This window comes from Amblyomma americanum, chromosome 1 (assembly GCF_052857255.1).
Source record: "Amblyomma americanum isolate KBUSLIRL-KWMA chromosome 1, ASM5285725v1, whole genome shotgun sequence".
NCBI classification, from domain to species: Eukaryota; Metazoa; Arthropoda; class Arachnida; order Ixodida; family Ixodidae; genus Amblyomma; species Amblyomma americanum.
In genome coordinates, this window is record NC_135497.1 from 214,984,650 (window position 1) to 215,000,878 (window position 16,229).

At 51.0% G+C, this 16,229-nt stretch overlaps 1 protein-coding gene across 1 annotated transcript; it reads right to left on the reverse strand.

Moving 5' to 3' along the window:
• Window positions 1–1,251: 1,251 nt before the first annotated feature.
• Window positions 1,252–15,698, reverse strand: LOC144115680 (uncharacterized). Its single transcript, XM_077650151.1, has 4 exons — window positions 15,411–15,698; window positions 9,863–9,933; window positions 2,611–2,839; window positions 1,252–1,822 (listed from the first exon to the last, which is right to left on the reverse strand). The coding sequence occupies exons 1-4, from the start codon at window positions 15,696–15,698 to the stop codon at window positions 1,412–1,414; spliced, it is 999 nt and encodes a 332-aa protein (XP_077506277.1). The 3' UTR covers window positions 1,252–1,411.
• Between the last annotated feature and the right edge of the window lie 531 nt (window positions 15,699–16,229).

The following is a 16,229-nucleotide window of genomic DNA, read 5'->3' on the forward strand; positions in this document are numbered from 1 at the left end:
AATAAATAAATAAATAAATAAATAAATAAAAAGTGCCGCTCAGTGGAAAACCGAAACATCACATTGAAAAAATATCAGCTGGGCTCGCAGCGAGCTGTTCGTTGTCAGGGAAATTACGAACTTGCACATCCTGTCTCACTTTTGCTTTCCTGATGACAAGACTGGCTCTGCATGTGAGCGTCATGCGTAAGTGGTTCGGCCGGAACTCATACGTTCGTCTTCATCAAGCATCTTTGCTGTGTTAGGGCAGTGGCTTCGTTTTTAATGTGTGCAGCAGTGACATGCGCACGCTTATCAGTCTGTCATTAAATTCCGTCTTCGGCGAAGCGCTTGGGAGGCACCGCGCGAATCCAGAGATGCCGCCTCATTTAGTAGCCTTTTTTTCACGCTGGGCTCATATACAGAACGCACTGCTCGCTAGTAGTTCATCGATTGAGCATTAGGCTCGGACGAACCAGATGATTTCGTCTGCTACCCCTCGGCTGCCAGTGTGCACCGACAACCAACTATTGGTGTGCTACATTAAAAGCGGCGAGTAGCGCATCGCTGTCTTCTGGGATTACCAAAAGTTTACGGATGGAAAGGCCAACAACGGTGAACAGCAGCGGCATTAGCAGTAGTGAAAGATATTTCCAATTAGCAAGCCCAAGAAATCTGGAAAAACGCGTCAACTTTATACGGCTGCGACCACATTATGCGTGGCTCTGAACAATCAAAACCACTGCGGGAATTTCGAATGTTCGGCGCATCAAATTAATTTCCTATGGCCGTCGGAAATATCGTTAGCGTAGAAAGCAGTTTATAGGTCAAATTTTGCTGCGAGGAATAAGAATCAGCCACGATTATCACCATATTCACGCACAATATCTTGGCACTCTCGCTTACTCATAATTACAAGTTTAAATATTTCCACTGAGTGACGCGATGTTCGCTACTGGTGGCCAAGAGATACGCTAGCTGATGTCCAGGAAAGCTGGGCATGACTTGAACGCTGTATATTGCTCAGTGATTGTAGTGGGTTTAACGTCATGAAGTTACACATGGGGTTTACGAGACCCCTTAGTAGAGGGCTGCGGCCTTAATTTTGAACCACTTCTCTCAAAAAGGACAAAATCATCTACGGTGAGCATTTCGTTCCTAGTACAGACTGAAAAATCTCACTCGCCAGATGTTTGTGGCATTCAGCCTGCTGATTCGGTCGGCTGGACACACGGATTCGCGAAGAGCTACAAAAACTATAGAAGCCTCAGCTTTCAAAAAAAGGAGACCATGTTTATTTTAGCGCGAACATTTGACTCCGAGCCACAGGTGAGAACTCCGAGAGCTTCAGCTGCGACCTGTGACGTGGTGTCGAGCCTGGTCTCGCTGCCCGCGCTCGCTACAAGCTGGTAAAAGCACGCGGACCCTTTGGCTACTGCTGCTGGGCGTGATCCAGGCGCAGGTGTTCCTCCTGGTCGCCCTTATGAGCGAACGCCTCCCTGCAGAAACCGCACTGGAAGCGGCCGCCGTTGCGATGAAGACGCTTGTGTATTATGGCAGAGCGGAGGCTGGCGAACTGTGCGCCACACATGAAGCACTGCCGCTCCCCCATGTGGAAGCCCATGTGCTGGGTCATGATGGTTTGGTTCTTGTATTTGCGGTGGCAGATGGGGCATTCCACTTTGTGGCGGCGGGGGGTGCCGTGAATACCATGCTTGTACAGTCGGTGGGCGATGAATTTGCTAGGAAGCTTGAAACTGACTTTGCACGGCCAGCATACATGGATGGTGTTCTCGGTACCCAGCTGAATGTAGAGTCGCCGCGTCCGGTTCGAGACGTGGCTCTGCAGCAGGGACAACACGGCGGGTTCGTCGCTCAGTGCGCTTAAAGGTCGCGTTCTCTCGTGGCCACTCACGCTATTCTGCCACAGCTGTTGCCCTACCAAACCAGGTGTTGGGTCCCATAGATTTCCACAAGCGCGGTAGGCTTACAATTGAACATTGAACGAAATGCAGAGTGGCTTGACGGCAGCAAAATCCACGCGTATAGTCAGTGAGCGACAATGACCAGTCCTAGGCGTCGGTACTTTAATCGGTATTTGGCAATTTGGAATTGATCTTCACAATGCTGAGCCGTAAGGACAAAGACCACTGAAATTATATCCCAATCAGTAAGGTGACTGGATACCAGTCACAGATGGTATCAACATCGGTATGGTGTAATATATTGTCCAGTCATAGTCTCGATACCGACAAGTCTACCTTCGTCGGATATATATACGCTGTCGCCTTTGACCTTCGCTGTACATACCGCAGCGCCCAATGTTGATCTGGTAATTAGGCCGAGCGTGCCTGAATGGGCAGAAAATAGAGCGTGTAGCTGACTGGGTTCAATACTGTGTTCAAAACTGCACTTGCACCAAAGTGAAAGCCAGTCATGTCGATGTCCAAACAACTACTGGAATATTAGCTTGTTGCTTAGTGACTGCACACAACAGGCAGTCCCGATCGGAAGGACGCGACTGCTTCCTTTCCTCGTCTCCCGCAGCTAAACTACGCACCGGGCTACCATTAGGCACTGTCGCGTCCATAATAAGATTGCCGATGGGGGTTGGATGATAACCTGGCTTACCACTTCGGGTGACACACTAGAGCCCATGCGTTCTTTTGGGGACCCGGGGCTGGCTTCCATCTCGGTCAGCGCAGGAAACCTGACGGTCAGGAGCGACGCGGTGGTCTGCGGGAACGTGGCTCCCGGCTCCTCGCGAAGCACTGGACGACGCAGGAGCAGTGGAGATAGAGATGCAGCCGGCAAGCCACAGCGGTCGGCGAGGCTGGTGCCTCGATTCAAAGGCGCGCGGCTACACGCGAGCGATGTGACGTCACTCACGAGCGACGCAAAAGACGAAGAGACGCCTCGAAGGCGAAGAGGAAGTGGCAGAGTATGTGTAGAAGTGGTATGTGCCAGCAACGTCTGAGGCCTTCCTTCCTTCCTTCCTTGAAGTGGCAGAGCAGAAAAATAATGCCCACAAAATATTAACGCCCTCCACTTCCAGATCAGTGATTTGGCAGTGGAGGGTGCAAATATTTTGTGTGCATTTATTTTAGTTCTGTCACCTCCTCCTCGCCTGCGTGACGTCTCGGCGTCCTTTGCATAACTAGTGAATTACGTCACATCGCTGGCGTGTAGCCGCGCGCCTTTGAATCGAGACGCCAGCCTCGGCGAATATCTATAGCAGGCCGAAGGGGCAGGTGACCCTTAAAGGGACACTGAGGAGAACTCTATCAAAATTTTCTTGTTAGCGAAATCTGATAGTTCGGCATTTCATGGCTTTGTTGCCGCTTGTCCGGGAGCGAAAGATGCATTTATTTCAAAGAAATCTGGTTCGAAGTTGAAAGTTTTTCCCGCCGCTCCGATTCAAACTCGAGAGCTCTTATGATGTCACGGAGGACTCTTATGACGTCATAGGACCGAGTGACGTGAAACGTGACGTAAACGCAGACTCCGTGATTTCTGGTAGCTAGTGGTGCGGTCTAGCAGCTGCCGAAATTAAGGCTGCCGCCGCCGCACGTTGAAGGCATCTATCGGGGGTCGCTACTGTCGTTTCGTTTACGTTTGCACAGGCGTCTGGCCAGCGTTACGATGGATCCCGTTCCCGAACCCGACGACGCAGTTCTCGCAAAAACTCCGGCCTGCATTTCAGCGACCTCAGCCCCACAGAGCGTGCGATGCTTTCGAGGGAGCACTGTTAGGTTAGGCGCCGGCGGGTCGTTTTCCCCTTCCGCCGTGAGCAGCCGTTGCAAACTAAATATCATAACCCCAATGCGGGGAGTCGCGAGGGGCGAGGACAAGGTCGGCGCGTTGCGCCTATCGGAGGCTGGCCGGTGCTTTGGGGCCAACGGATTGTGATTCCTTGAACGGCGCGGCTGCACGGTGCAGCAGGCGGAGTCGAGGTTTCTTACGGTTGAAAGGGCCAATTTATTTATTTATTTTTTTGCCACAAAAAACGGATGAGTGCTCAAGGGTGGTTGCGGTTAAAGTTGGCGGCTGGAAACTAAAGCCGACGCACGACGCTTCAACGGCTTCCGCTAGATCCACCGGGTCCACAGGATCGGGCTCTCTCGCCGACTTGCATGTACCTTCAGATGTGTACTGTGAATGGATTAAATTAGCCGAGAGCTCGAAAAGAACAGTTTCGCCCAACTGCCAAAGCTATTACGTCACAACGCGCACCTCGCCGCGGAGCCGTATCAGTCTGGCCGGGCCGGCGGTGGCTGGCGCACTCGGCGCGAAATAGAGACATGCTCCAAGTCTCCGCCAGTGTGGTCAGAGTGCGCCGAAGCCGCCGAACGCGTCGGCTGTCAAGCGCAGTTGGAGTATAGAGGGTCTCGCTTTGGCCGACGTGACGTCGCATGCAGCGGGCGCGCGCGCGTTACGCCGGAGCATGAACGCGCCTAAACAGAACCTGCGCTTAACCGCTAACCAGTGTATTCGGTGGCGCAACTATGCATGGAGCCACCTAAACCCCCCGCCCACCCACTGAATAAAAAAACCCTGCCCTTTCCCTGAATAAAAACAAAAATCCTGTGCCGAGGCTCGGAATCGAACCTGGGCGGAGACGGAGACGCTGCTACTCCGCCACGACGGCTCAAGTTATAACCATCAATAATGGCGCATCTAGTGAATGAACTCTTCTTGTACCTTGTCCCTGGCACAGCCGGGAATGTTTCGCCGGGCGTGCGTGCGAAGACACAAGTGCTCTTTATACTGCGAACTGCCTTGTACGATCACCGTCCATCGTGCCATAATAGTTTTTCATCGACCGTGGCGATCATTTGACCAGCCTTAACAGGCTCCTTCAAAGGTTAACTAGCCCTTGAAGCGGCACTTGGAGTTTCTCTGCTGTTCGGCGCTTGTATATCGAGGCGCGTCAAAAACAAAAACCATGGAGCACGCAGAGCTCATAGACGCGAAGCGCCATAACAAATCGAAACTCTCCTAGCCGCCTGTGGCGCCGCCAAGCATCGGTTTTCTTTGCTTCCAACATTCAGGTTGTCTTTTGTCTGCCTTCCTTGTGTGATAAAAGTGCACTATCGGTTTTAACACAAAACTTACTTGAATATTGAACCGCGCAACCTTCCTTTGTCAGCTTCGCGCTTTATGTAGGAAGGAAAATTACTCCAAGGTGGCGTCTCTTGTCCTATGATATCACCACGTTTGTACTTGCGAGATTGGCCTGTGGGGGCGATACTTGTATTTTGGTTCTTGCTATTTTCTACCTTACAAGAGCTTTGTTTTCAGTAAGAGCGGCTTTTTTGTGATCAGGAGCTGGTATTCTATCGATACAAGCAAACTTTAATTTCTCCTCTGTGTCCCTTTAACGAACGGCACGTGTCCCTTAACGCTATTTGGTTACAACCATGACTGCTAATGCAGATTTGTCGCATCATATGGTGTGATCGCAACTGAATTTTTTTCATGTTTATTCAACTTTCCTCTCTCTTCGCCAAGCTCCGAACAGTGTGCGAGCAAAGCATCCGTATGATATCTCGAATCACAACCACGAAGAGCGGTATGCAAGAAAAGGACACGCTTAGGCTAATACAGGGCTTTTTCATCTGCAGGACAGTGTGCGTGGCCCCGTACGTTCTGATAACAAATAGCGATCTGAACCACCTGGACGTCATGATTCGAACGGCTTATAAGAAGGCGCTCGGGCTACCCATGAAAGCATCTACGGAGCGTCTGTTGCAACTGGGGGTACACAATACTACTGATGAATTGATTAGCTCGCATCTTACAAGCCAGGTAATGCGATTGGCCACAACCAAGACGGGCCTCAGGGGCATGGAGGAGTTAAACATTTGCGTTCCACAACAAGTGTCTGGGAGACAAGATATACCTTGGTTGTAGAGGAGCAAACTCCTTACTGCTTCCGGTTCTCAAAAAAACATGCATTCGGAGTATCATCATGCGAGACGAGGGGCGAGGAGCAAGAAGATGAACGAGTGCTATTCAAGAGGAGGAGGAGCCTTCTTTGGTGGACACTGCGGGTTTTCAGAAGGCGATATCTACAATGTCAGTGGTTTACCAAATTCAGGTTGCAGACGGGCTTTCAGTTCGCAACGGGAAAACATTGGCTACGTAAGAAGTGGCGATAGCCCTATAGCCACGACGCACTCTGCATCAAGGTACATTATTACAGATTCCCAGGCGGCTTATAGAAATTATATGCGTTGCAGAATCACGTCGCTGGCCTGCAAAATTGCGAGTCGATGCTGTACTCCACCTGCACAGAAGGAGCTGATATGGGTACCAGCCTCACCAGGGAGTTGAAGAAAACGAGCGTGCACATGCTTCGACACAAGTTTTTCTTCCCCGGAATGGTTCTACCTCCTATCTCAGTGATTTAGGCTCCTCCTCTCCTTTAACAACATACTCAGATATACCACAGCATTTGCCTCATAAGAGGTAGACACTCCCGAGGCCCGCTACGGGTCTTAATAAACCAGAAGTGGATCACCTCCGACGGCTACAAACTATGTCGTTTAGTAATATAGTTACGCTTCCCGCCATTGAGCCCAACTGCTTTTCGGCGCAGTGCAAATTTTGTGGCTGGAAGGCAAACTTATATGATATGGTACTGGATTGTCAGAAAAATATCAGTATTTACATAATAAGTCAGTGAACGTGGTAGCTATGGCTGGGAAGCGGCTCTGTCCAGCTTCGACCTGGAGTAAGAACGAGCCCTCGTCGAAAGAGCACGGGCAGCGGCTTTTACCAACGGTGTCCCAAACTAGGGATCCGATCACCGTAGCTCAAGCCATTTTTGGTTTTCAATAAACGTCTTCGTCATCATCATCATCTCTCTTTCTACTTTCACTCCCTCTTCCCCCGCCTTCCTCACTGCATTCCTCATCATGATGCACTGCTCATCACTGCACTGCTTCTGCTATCATGATTATTATCTCTCGCAGAGAGGAGAACGTCGAACCGGTTTGACCTGTTCAGGGCATGAAGGATCAAAATATATTTTCTTTCCTGCATGGACTCACGGAGACGGTAGCGCTGCGAGCGGCGTGCCGATAGCAGCTTCATCTTCATTCGTAACAAACCCTCCGTGCGCGCATGCCGTTTCCCGCCAGATGAACGGAAAATTCCCCATGTTGGGCACACGCGCCGCTATCACGTTAACTATGGGCGGTCAAAATGAAATCACTTCTCTTAACCTTGCTTGATTATCTGTAATAGACGTGTCGAGTGGAGTTTGTACAGCCACAGGCGACTTCCTTCACCGAGAGAAAAGATTTGTTATTTAAACTTCTTTGTCGCTTTCGCTTTTTCTGTGATCGTCTACCTTCTTTGCCACGCTCGCGGCACGCGTCACATAGTTCACGCGTGTAAAGTGTTCCGCATAAGTCTCTAACACAGCAAGAAGCAGTGAACTGGCGGAGGCTGGAAACGGGAACTTTCTTTAACTTACACATCCTACACAAAATGTACCCTACACAATTCAGGGACACATGCCCGTGGTGCGGGGCAACCCCCACGCTATACCATATCACCTGGCAGTGCGAACGCAGCTACGCATTCCACCAACACAAAGCCCAGAGTGCGGAGCAATGGGAGAGCCGGCTCACCAGCTGCGAGCTCACTGCTCAAAGGGCACTAGCGCAGCACGCAAGCGAAGCAGCTAGGCTCAGTGGAGCCCTGGAATAGGGGCCCAACCTTGCTGAAAGAGGTCAAGCGTCGACAGCGATGAGGACGAAGACCGAACCGCCAATCTCTTAAGAGACTTCAATAAAGTTTTTCTGTCTCTCTCTACAACTGTTCCACTCCGACTGGTGGTGGTGGTGGTGAAAAACTTGTTTAAGGCGTAAACGAGAGTTTGGGATCAGAAGACCCCGCTGCGTGGTCGGTATCCTTAGTCCGGGACACCGCACGACGAGGCCCCATCTCGCGCCCGCTTTGGGACTCGAGTGTGGTGGAGTTGAGGAGGGCAGTCTCTCATGCCTCTCAGGTAGGGGTAGGGGGAAGGTAAGGATTCTGAGTACATTGCTAAACCATGCGAAAGATATCACAGATCTCTCCACAGTGCGGTCAACGCCCATCTGTGTTCGGATCGAAGTGTTTAACTGTGGCAGGCCAGAGAAGAGTTCCTGTCTGCAGGCGCAGCAATGTTCGCTCCTCCGCCTTAGAATCCCATGTGTAGAATCCCATGGGCGACGGCCCTGTGATGTCCACGTAGTAGACGCCCTTTTTCGATCCATATTGCCTCTCAAGCGCGCGAGCCCACGCTTGTCGTCTGCCTTCGTGTGAAGTCGTGTCCATGTTACGCGAAAGCGAATCCACCCAGAACATATGGCGCCACAGCACTGGGATGTTATCCGTCCCCTCTGGTATGTATATGTGTTGAATATGTAAGCGGTCTAGCAGTCGGCGTCCAGGAGCCGTCTGTGAGAGCCGCGTATATTGGTTCGCGAGGTGGGCTTTCCGCAATTCCTGACAGGAGTTTAGCACCCCCAACGCCTTCCGTTTGGCGTTGGAGGTAGCCACCGGGAGGCCCAGTGCTCGGTTCGTCACCTTCCTGATGATGGCGTCAATGCGCTCGTCTTCCTGTTTGGCGGTGCGAAGGTACGGCACGGCGTAGAGGATACGACTGGTCACGAAGGCATGGGCGAGCCGTAGCGCGTCCCTGCCCCGTAGACCATCCCGCTTGTTGGAAACGCGGTGGATTGTGCGCCCTACCTGTTCGCCTATACGCTTAAGTTTCGATATAGCAGAGTCCGGCCTTAGCCTGTTACTCATGAACAGACCCAGGATCCGGAGCTCTGTCACTTCTCTGATGGGACCGCCCGTCAGAGAGATGTGTAGACACGTGTTGTTTTTGTGATTTGCCCTGACATGAAGAAGCTCTGATTTTGCGGGAGCACATTGAAGACCACAGTCGGCAGCATACGCATCGACTATGGAGGCGTCCTGCTGAAGGCGGTCCTCCATCTCCCCAAGGCTCCCCTCGGTGGTCCAGATTGTAATATCGTCTGCGTATAGCGCGTTTTATGCCCTCCACCTGGTCCAGTTGGCCAGGGAGGTGCATCATGGCGACGTTGAAACAGAGCGGTGGTAACACAGCCCCCTGTGGTATACCCCTTGTACCCATAGTGTACGGGTCATATTCTGATCCTCGATCCGTAGGAGTGCCTGACGCGCAGAGAGCAAGTCTCTGATATACGCAGACTTTCGCCCCGCAGTCGGTGGTGTTCAGGTTAGACAGTATGCTACTGTGTTTAACATTATCAAAGGCTCCTTTAAGAACGAAGGCGAGGATGGCCGTGTCATTTTGTTGCTTGGCTGTGGGTCGTACGTATTATGTCCCTGCCTAGCTGGAGGAGGACATCCTGTGCAGACATGTGCGGGCGGAATCCGAACATAGTGTCTGCAAAGAGGCCCTTACCCTCCCCATATGGATCTGAGAGAGGCGATCCCGTACCATCGTATCTATGAGCTTTCCAACACACGAGGTCAGTGAGATGGGTCTCAGGTTATCCTCATTCACGGCTTTACCTGTTTTGGGGCTGAAAGTTACAAGCGAAGTTTTCCATTCGGAAGGGAATGGACGCCCATCCCATATCTGATTTATGTATTGTAGAAAATGGAGGTAGGCCGAGTCCCAGAAGTTCGCCAACAGTTTCACTGTTATGCGATCCCGACTCGGTGCCGTACCTCGGTGCATTTTAGCCAGGGCCGCCTTAAGTTCATGCAACGCAAAAGGGGCGTCTAAATCTTGATTTGGCTTGCCGGAGTACGCGTACTCGGGCCCAACCGGGTCATCTGTGCGGTAGAGATACCTGTCGTACAGTGTCCGCAAGTTGCACCATCTTACCTTGGCACCCGCGCAGAGCCCGCCGGGGCTATTTTTGTGTCTCCTCTTTCGTTTGAGGAGGGTCGATGAGGCTGCGAAAGAGACGCCAAGTCCCCCTCGAGCTCATCTGACGCGCGGCAGAGTTGCAGAGTTCTATCCAATTGGAGTCTGCGAGTTGTGCAGCATATGCCGCAGCCTGCTCCGTAAGGAAGGAAGGCCTCAGGCGTTGCTGGCACATACCCACTACGGGGGAGTGGCCAAGACACAGGCGGTTAACTGCTGGATACAGGAAAGTTTTGACGGGAAAAGGAGTGGTAATAGTATGTAGGCTGATAGATTGGAAGACGCAAGGACAGAGATCCTGTTAACTTGGGGATCGAGGATGGGACAATGGCTTAATGTGCATAATAGTATGCAATGCCTGTAGTGTTTCAATGTCGTACTGACTAAGAGCGGGAAAAAGGAATTAGAATGGGAGTCGCTGCGTTTCTTGAAGGAAATTTTGCACAGCAAAGCGCACACTCCTGTCGCTTCGTCCAAGCAAAGAAGCGCCAATGGAAAGAACAACCTCGGGTAACACAGGCAAACCCAGTTGATGAAATGGAAATTGTAAAAGATGCTTCCTCAAATGAGAGAAGCGGCGGCAGAACAGCAGGAAGTGATTTGTTGCCTCAGGTTCGCCCCAAAAAGGGCACAGTAGGGAAGCCGCCAGGCCAGATCTGTGTAGGTAGAAATTTAGAAGGGGAACCTGGCAACGCAAACGCGTGACAGAGACCTCTAGTCTGCGCGAGCGCCAGTCTTTGCTACTCCAAGGATGCAGAAGATGCTGATATTCGGGAGATTATGCAACAGCCGAGGCAGCAAATTCCTGTAATATTGTGTAGCTGCGAAACCTCACCGCAGCTGTATATGCACACGTTGTCAGGACAGCAACAATTGGGCCGCAGAGAGAGGCTCTTGCTAAGGAATCTGCAACCTCATTTAAGTGAAAGTCCATGTGACCTGGTACCCAAAGCAACCTTACCGAATTTAGATGGAACGGAATCAGGAACTTAAAGAGGCGTAATGCCCGAGGCTGTGTGGGTGAAGATAATGGAGAGCAAATGGACGGAGAGTCCGTCATAACCAGGACCTGGGAAACGGTAGTTTCTAATTTTCGTAAGGCTAAGATTACTGCTAATAATTCAACCAGATAAATTGGAGTGAGGTCAGGAAGACGGAGAGAAAAAGACCAACCCAGTGAAGGCGAAAAAATTCTCACACCTGCCTTTTCGCGATCCTGCGAGGCATCGGTAGCAATAAGAACATGAGAGGGAAAGCAGATTAGGTGGTCCTGCAACAGACCTGAAGAAGCGGGAAGGCTGCAGCTTTGCATTCGATGAGAAAATGTCATCGAATTTAATCTGGACAGATGATGAGTTGTTATAAATTTGGCGGACATCTGTGAAATGAATGTTTATGGGATCAAGGAGGGACTGCACGTAACATATCTGCGGAGTATGAAAACGAGACCAGGTGGCACTAAAAAAGGCGGAAGGTTGACTAAGAAATATTATACTGGAGGCGTGAAGAGGTGAGTCGCACAATTTTAAAAAGTTTGAACTGTTAAAACGCGAAACCTAGCTGATAACGATGAGATTCGCGCCTCAAGGTGTAGAACAGCATTGGCGACATATTTTGGAAGCCCCAGACAAAGGCGCAACGCCTCACGCTCCAAGAGCACAAGAGGGCGAAGTTTATAGGCAGGAGCTCCTGAGAATAAAACACACCCGAACTCCAAAACTGGGCGGACGTACATTTTATAAATCATCAGAAGTATATCGTATCGCGTCCGGCTTCGAGCGACAAGCTGTTAAGCCGAAGGGGCGTTGCCCCTTTTCTGTGTATAAAAGCGAGCGCGCAATAGAGCTTGCGGGATTCGTGCCGTACGTGGCACTGGGCTCATGCTGGTCTCGTCGGTCAACCCAGTCGACATGAAGACGATACAAGAAGTGTATACCTTCTCATGCCTGACCTAGCACTACAAAGCCTGCGCAGGATGCCAATGGTCCGAAATCCTTTTGCAGAAACTTGCTCAATGTGTGGCCGCCAGGATAGAGTAGAATCGTATATTACTCCGAGATACTTCACCGTCTGAACTTGAGGAATTATGTTATTTCTATAGACCAGGCAGATATTTACGGGAACAGAAACCGGACATACTAACAATGCGCATTTCTTCACATTGAGGGACAGATGAATTCTTCCTAACCAGTTGTCATGAACATTGAGGTATTTTGCGGGGTTCGATAAAGAGTGTGAATGTCACCTGCTGATGCAAAAAATGCAATATCGTCGGCGTACACCAGTTTTCTCATTTTGAATGCATGGAATTGAGCTTAGCACAATGTACAAGAACAGGAGAGAGAACTGATCCTTGCGGTACACCTCTTGTCTGTTGAAATCTCCTTGAGGAAACACCATTTCGGCAGCAATAAAATTCTCCATTTTCCAAAAAAAAACAAATCCAGGCTACAAAATACCTTGGGAAGTCCAGTTCCTGTAATCTTAGTAACAGAGTCGAGTGCTCAACGCTGTCTTATGCTTTACTGACATCCAAGGTGACAAGCGCAGCAAACTGTTTTCTATTGCGAGCTAATTTAATACGATTCTCTAGGTCAGTATCAGCACACCAAATTGAACAACCCGGCCTGAAACCAATGTGACATGGATTCAAGATAGCATTTTCCGTAATGAATGACATGACACGGCTGAGAAGGACCCTTTCCACCAATTTCACTAGGTTCGATGCTAATGAAATAGGGCGTATGTTGTATAAAGTAAAGCCCTCCCCTTGCTTTTTAAGCAATGGAACTATTTCAGCAAGACGCCACTCATGAGGTATCCAAGGACCTTTAATGGAATGGTTAACTAGTGCCAACAGGTCTGCAGGAGATTCATTGAACAAAATTTTGATCATAGATGAAGTGACCTTATTGGGGCCAGGAGCCGCTGGGGATAAGCGCAGAACAATTTGCGACAGCTCAGGCATAGAGACTTCAGTGAAATTACTTGAGGTGCATGTGAATATAGCAGGAGAAGGTAGAGCAGATGTAAAGCGAAGCTCTAGGCCACACGCAATATCCTGTAAGGCATTTGCGATGTCAGCAGGGGACTGAACGAGGGATTCAATGTTGACAGCCGGTGGAATCACTTTTTTGCGCCTCATGAAATTAAACAAAGCTCGTTTATTTCCTGATTGGGAAAGGAAATTATAATGATTTGTATTATACTCTTTTTCTTCACGGGCGACAGTGCTCTTAAATGTTGCTGCAACATACTTATAACCCAACCAATTTTTTTGGCATTGATAAGAAGTTTCTTCCAAGCTGCTTTCCGTCGTCTATATGCACGCGTGCACTAAGCATTCCACCAATTGTTCGCGATTGCACCCCTTGGTTCTCTTAACCAAAAATTCAGACTTTTGCCTTGCATGGTCCAGTACTGAACATAGATGTGTAGCCTTGCTTTCGGCACTTGTCTCAGCGCAAGGGTCTGAAGTGATTTGGAGAGCTGATTTTAGCTTGCCTTTAAAACAACTGTAAATTATTAATGTGCGCTGATGTCGCTCAGGAAGAGTTAATTTACACGCAAACTTGAAACTAATCGGTAGATGATCACTGTTTGTTGCACAGTCAACAGGCGCCCAAGACATAACAGAGACTCCTGGGGAGGAAAAAGTTAAATCCAAGGCAGAGCGGCATTGACTCCGAACAAACGTAGGCAATCAGGAATTGTAGCAGATCAAGTTGTTGTCAGAAGCCCAATCAAATAGTCTTGAACCAAAGCTGTCTGTTTTAAACCCCCACGTCACATGGTGCGAATTGAAGTCTCCAACTAACAGAACCTGATATCGGCTACTAGACATGAGTGAGCCAAGGGGCCGAGTGTCACGCACACCAGACGGGAAATATGCATTAGCTACCGTAAAGGGCTGCTGACCTGGGACACTGAGGTAAGTTGCGCACTGCGAGCTCTAAGCTTGCGATTCGTCTTCTGCTTCTTCCATCGTCTTGTTAAGCTCCGGCGCGCCACCCACAGATGCAGGAGGTGATTATCCACTGTGGGGACCTCGTCGTTGGTGTTGAGTGTTTGCGTATGTTGTTTCTGTATGTTGCAATGGTGACCTGCGTTGTCCACTGCGCATAGCAGTCGGAAAATAGTACGGGAGGAATGTCATGAGTTCGAAATTGCTGCCAATTGGTCAATTTGGCCTGTCCCCTATTTTCGCGGGCTTCCTTCGTCAAAAGCGTGATGCGGAGAAGGCAGTGGTTGCTGCCCAGGGAATCCCCCAGATTCTCCCAGGTGGTGTCACTAGTGTTCCTAACATGGGATAAGCGAGGGCACGTGTCACGGGTCACCGAGTTGCCCACACGTGTGGCACAAGTCGGGTCCGTGAGCAACGTAAGACGAAGGGTGGAGATGAGCTCCGCCAGCGGGGGGTGTTAAAATCCCCAGCGATCACCAGGGGTTCCTTGTCTGCCAATTTGAGTGCGCGATAGAAAAAATTTCGTTGAAAGTAACGCGCGGCTTATGAGGGGGACAGTATACGTTGAGTACAACATGTATTGACGGGTCGCGGCGCCTGAGAGGCAGAACCCTGATCATCGTGTATTCCTGCTCAATTTCTAGCTCAAGATGGACCTGGATCGCAGTGTACGTCTTATGCACCATAATGCAGGTCGAGGAGCCCCCCTGCAACGAGCTATATCCACAGAATTTAGCATCATTACCGGGCTCAGCAAGAAGCGCCGGCATTCCACCGAGGTACTGCAGGTAGAGCTGGAGGGGTGACCGTTTCGTCCAGGCTCTGAAGCCGCTGCAGTTCCATTGAACGATCTCGAATTGGTCTAATTTGTTAGCTGGCCGTTAAGGTTGGCCAGCCATATTGATGTTTTAGTTTTTTTGCGGTGCTGGGTACCCACTCGGTCCGGGGGCCGGCGCAGCCCCAGCCAGGGGATGCACTGACGCCGCGGCCAGCGGGCCGGAACCGCTTTATTCCGCTGCCTGGTGGGAAGTTGTTTTACGCTTTAGCTGCGGAGGGTCGCAGTAGACAGTATTTTTTATTTGGGAGCTAACCCAGGGCTGCACCGCCTTAAGGACAGAGTCAGTAACCTGGGCCATAATGTAGGGAAGCATTTCAGCAAATGCGGACCTGAAGATATCGTGAAAGGATTGGCGGACCGCAATCATGATTTGTTTCCGGAGGGCTGCCACCGTCTCCTCCAACTGCTCGGCTCTAAGCTCCAGGGCCTCGAAGCGACCAGCGCCAATGGAGGCCGAATCGACCACCGTGTCCGCTGTCCGCCGCGAGACGCTAGCGAGGCAAGATGATACGGACGAACCGTTATCGCTATCCTCTGGCTCAACGTTCCAGCTGCATGGGCTCAGACGGCCCGGCCTGTTTGGCTTCTAGTTCCTGAATTGTATAGTTCCTTCTCCGCTGCGTCCACAGATTGGAGTGTACACACAAGAACGTTTTGATCCCACACGGGCCTCACGGGAAAGTGCGGGCATGTCCCGCACTTACCGCGTCCCCGAGGATGCTGCGAATGGCAGCGCTGGCTTGACCAGGACCTAAGGTTGCCTTCAGGTCGATGGTTTCTCGTGGCTTCAGCACCACGATAATGTCTTCTTTCCCGATGCGGGGCGTGTGCTGCGGCCGCCACCGGGGCTGTTTGGCTTGTTTCAAGGCTGCGCGCGGCGCGTGCTCGCTCTGCGCATGCGCAGAGCGGCCCGCCACCCGTTGCTGGGCGGCGTCCGCGTCGGCGTTCCTGGAGGTCGTCTTCTTCTTCCGTCCGCGCCATACGCGGACCATATCTCGAATATATTCTTCTTCGCTGGGAAGACGCTTCCCAATCTGCGCAGTTTCCATGTTTACGATCCTTAGGGAGGTTGGATCGTAGCCGGTGATTTGGCCTGGGGCCGCCATAGCCGGAAAAATCCCGCACGCGGCCGGCGCAGGCCTTGCCACCGTTAGGCTTTACGCCGCAGCGGCGTGACAAGTCTTCAATTAGGACACCGAAAATCGGCCAAAATACTGCCCAACTTGCCAATTGTGGTGTCCACGGATGCCGCTTAGGTTGCCGGAGACGATGGTGCCAGGCTTGCTTGGGGAAAAAGTTGATGGATCGCAAATAACAGCGATCGTTGACAGAGCCGACGCGGCATGCGACCGCTACCGCTGCCGACCAGTCGCGTCACCCAATTCGACTGCTGTCAGCAAGCTGTTGCGTCTCCGTAGCCAGTGTAGCTCTGTTCAGCTTCAACTGCACCACAAGGAGTCCGGAACCATGCAGGCGCCCGTTTACAGTGTCTCGGCTTCGTCAGTCGTTGCAAGCAGCTTTCC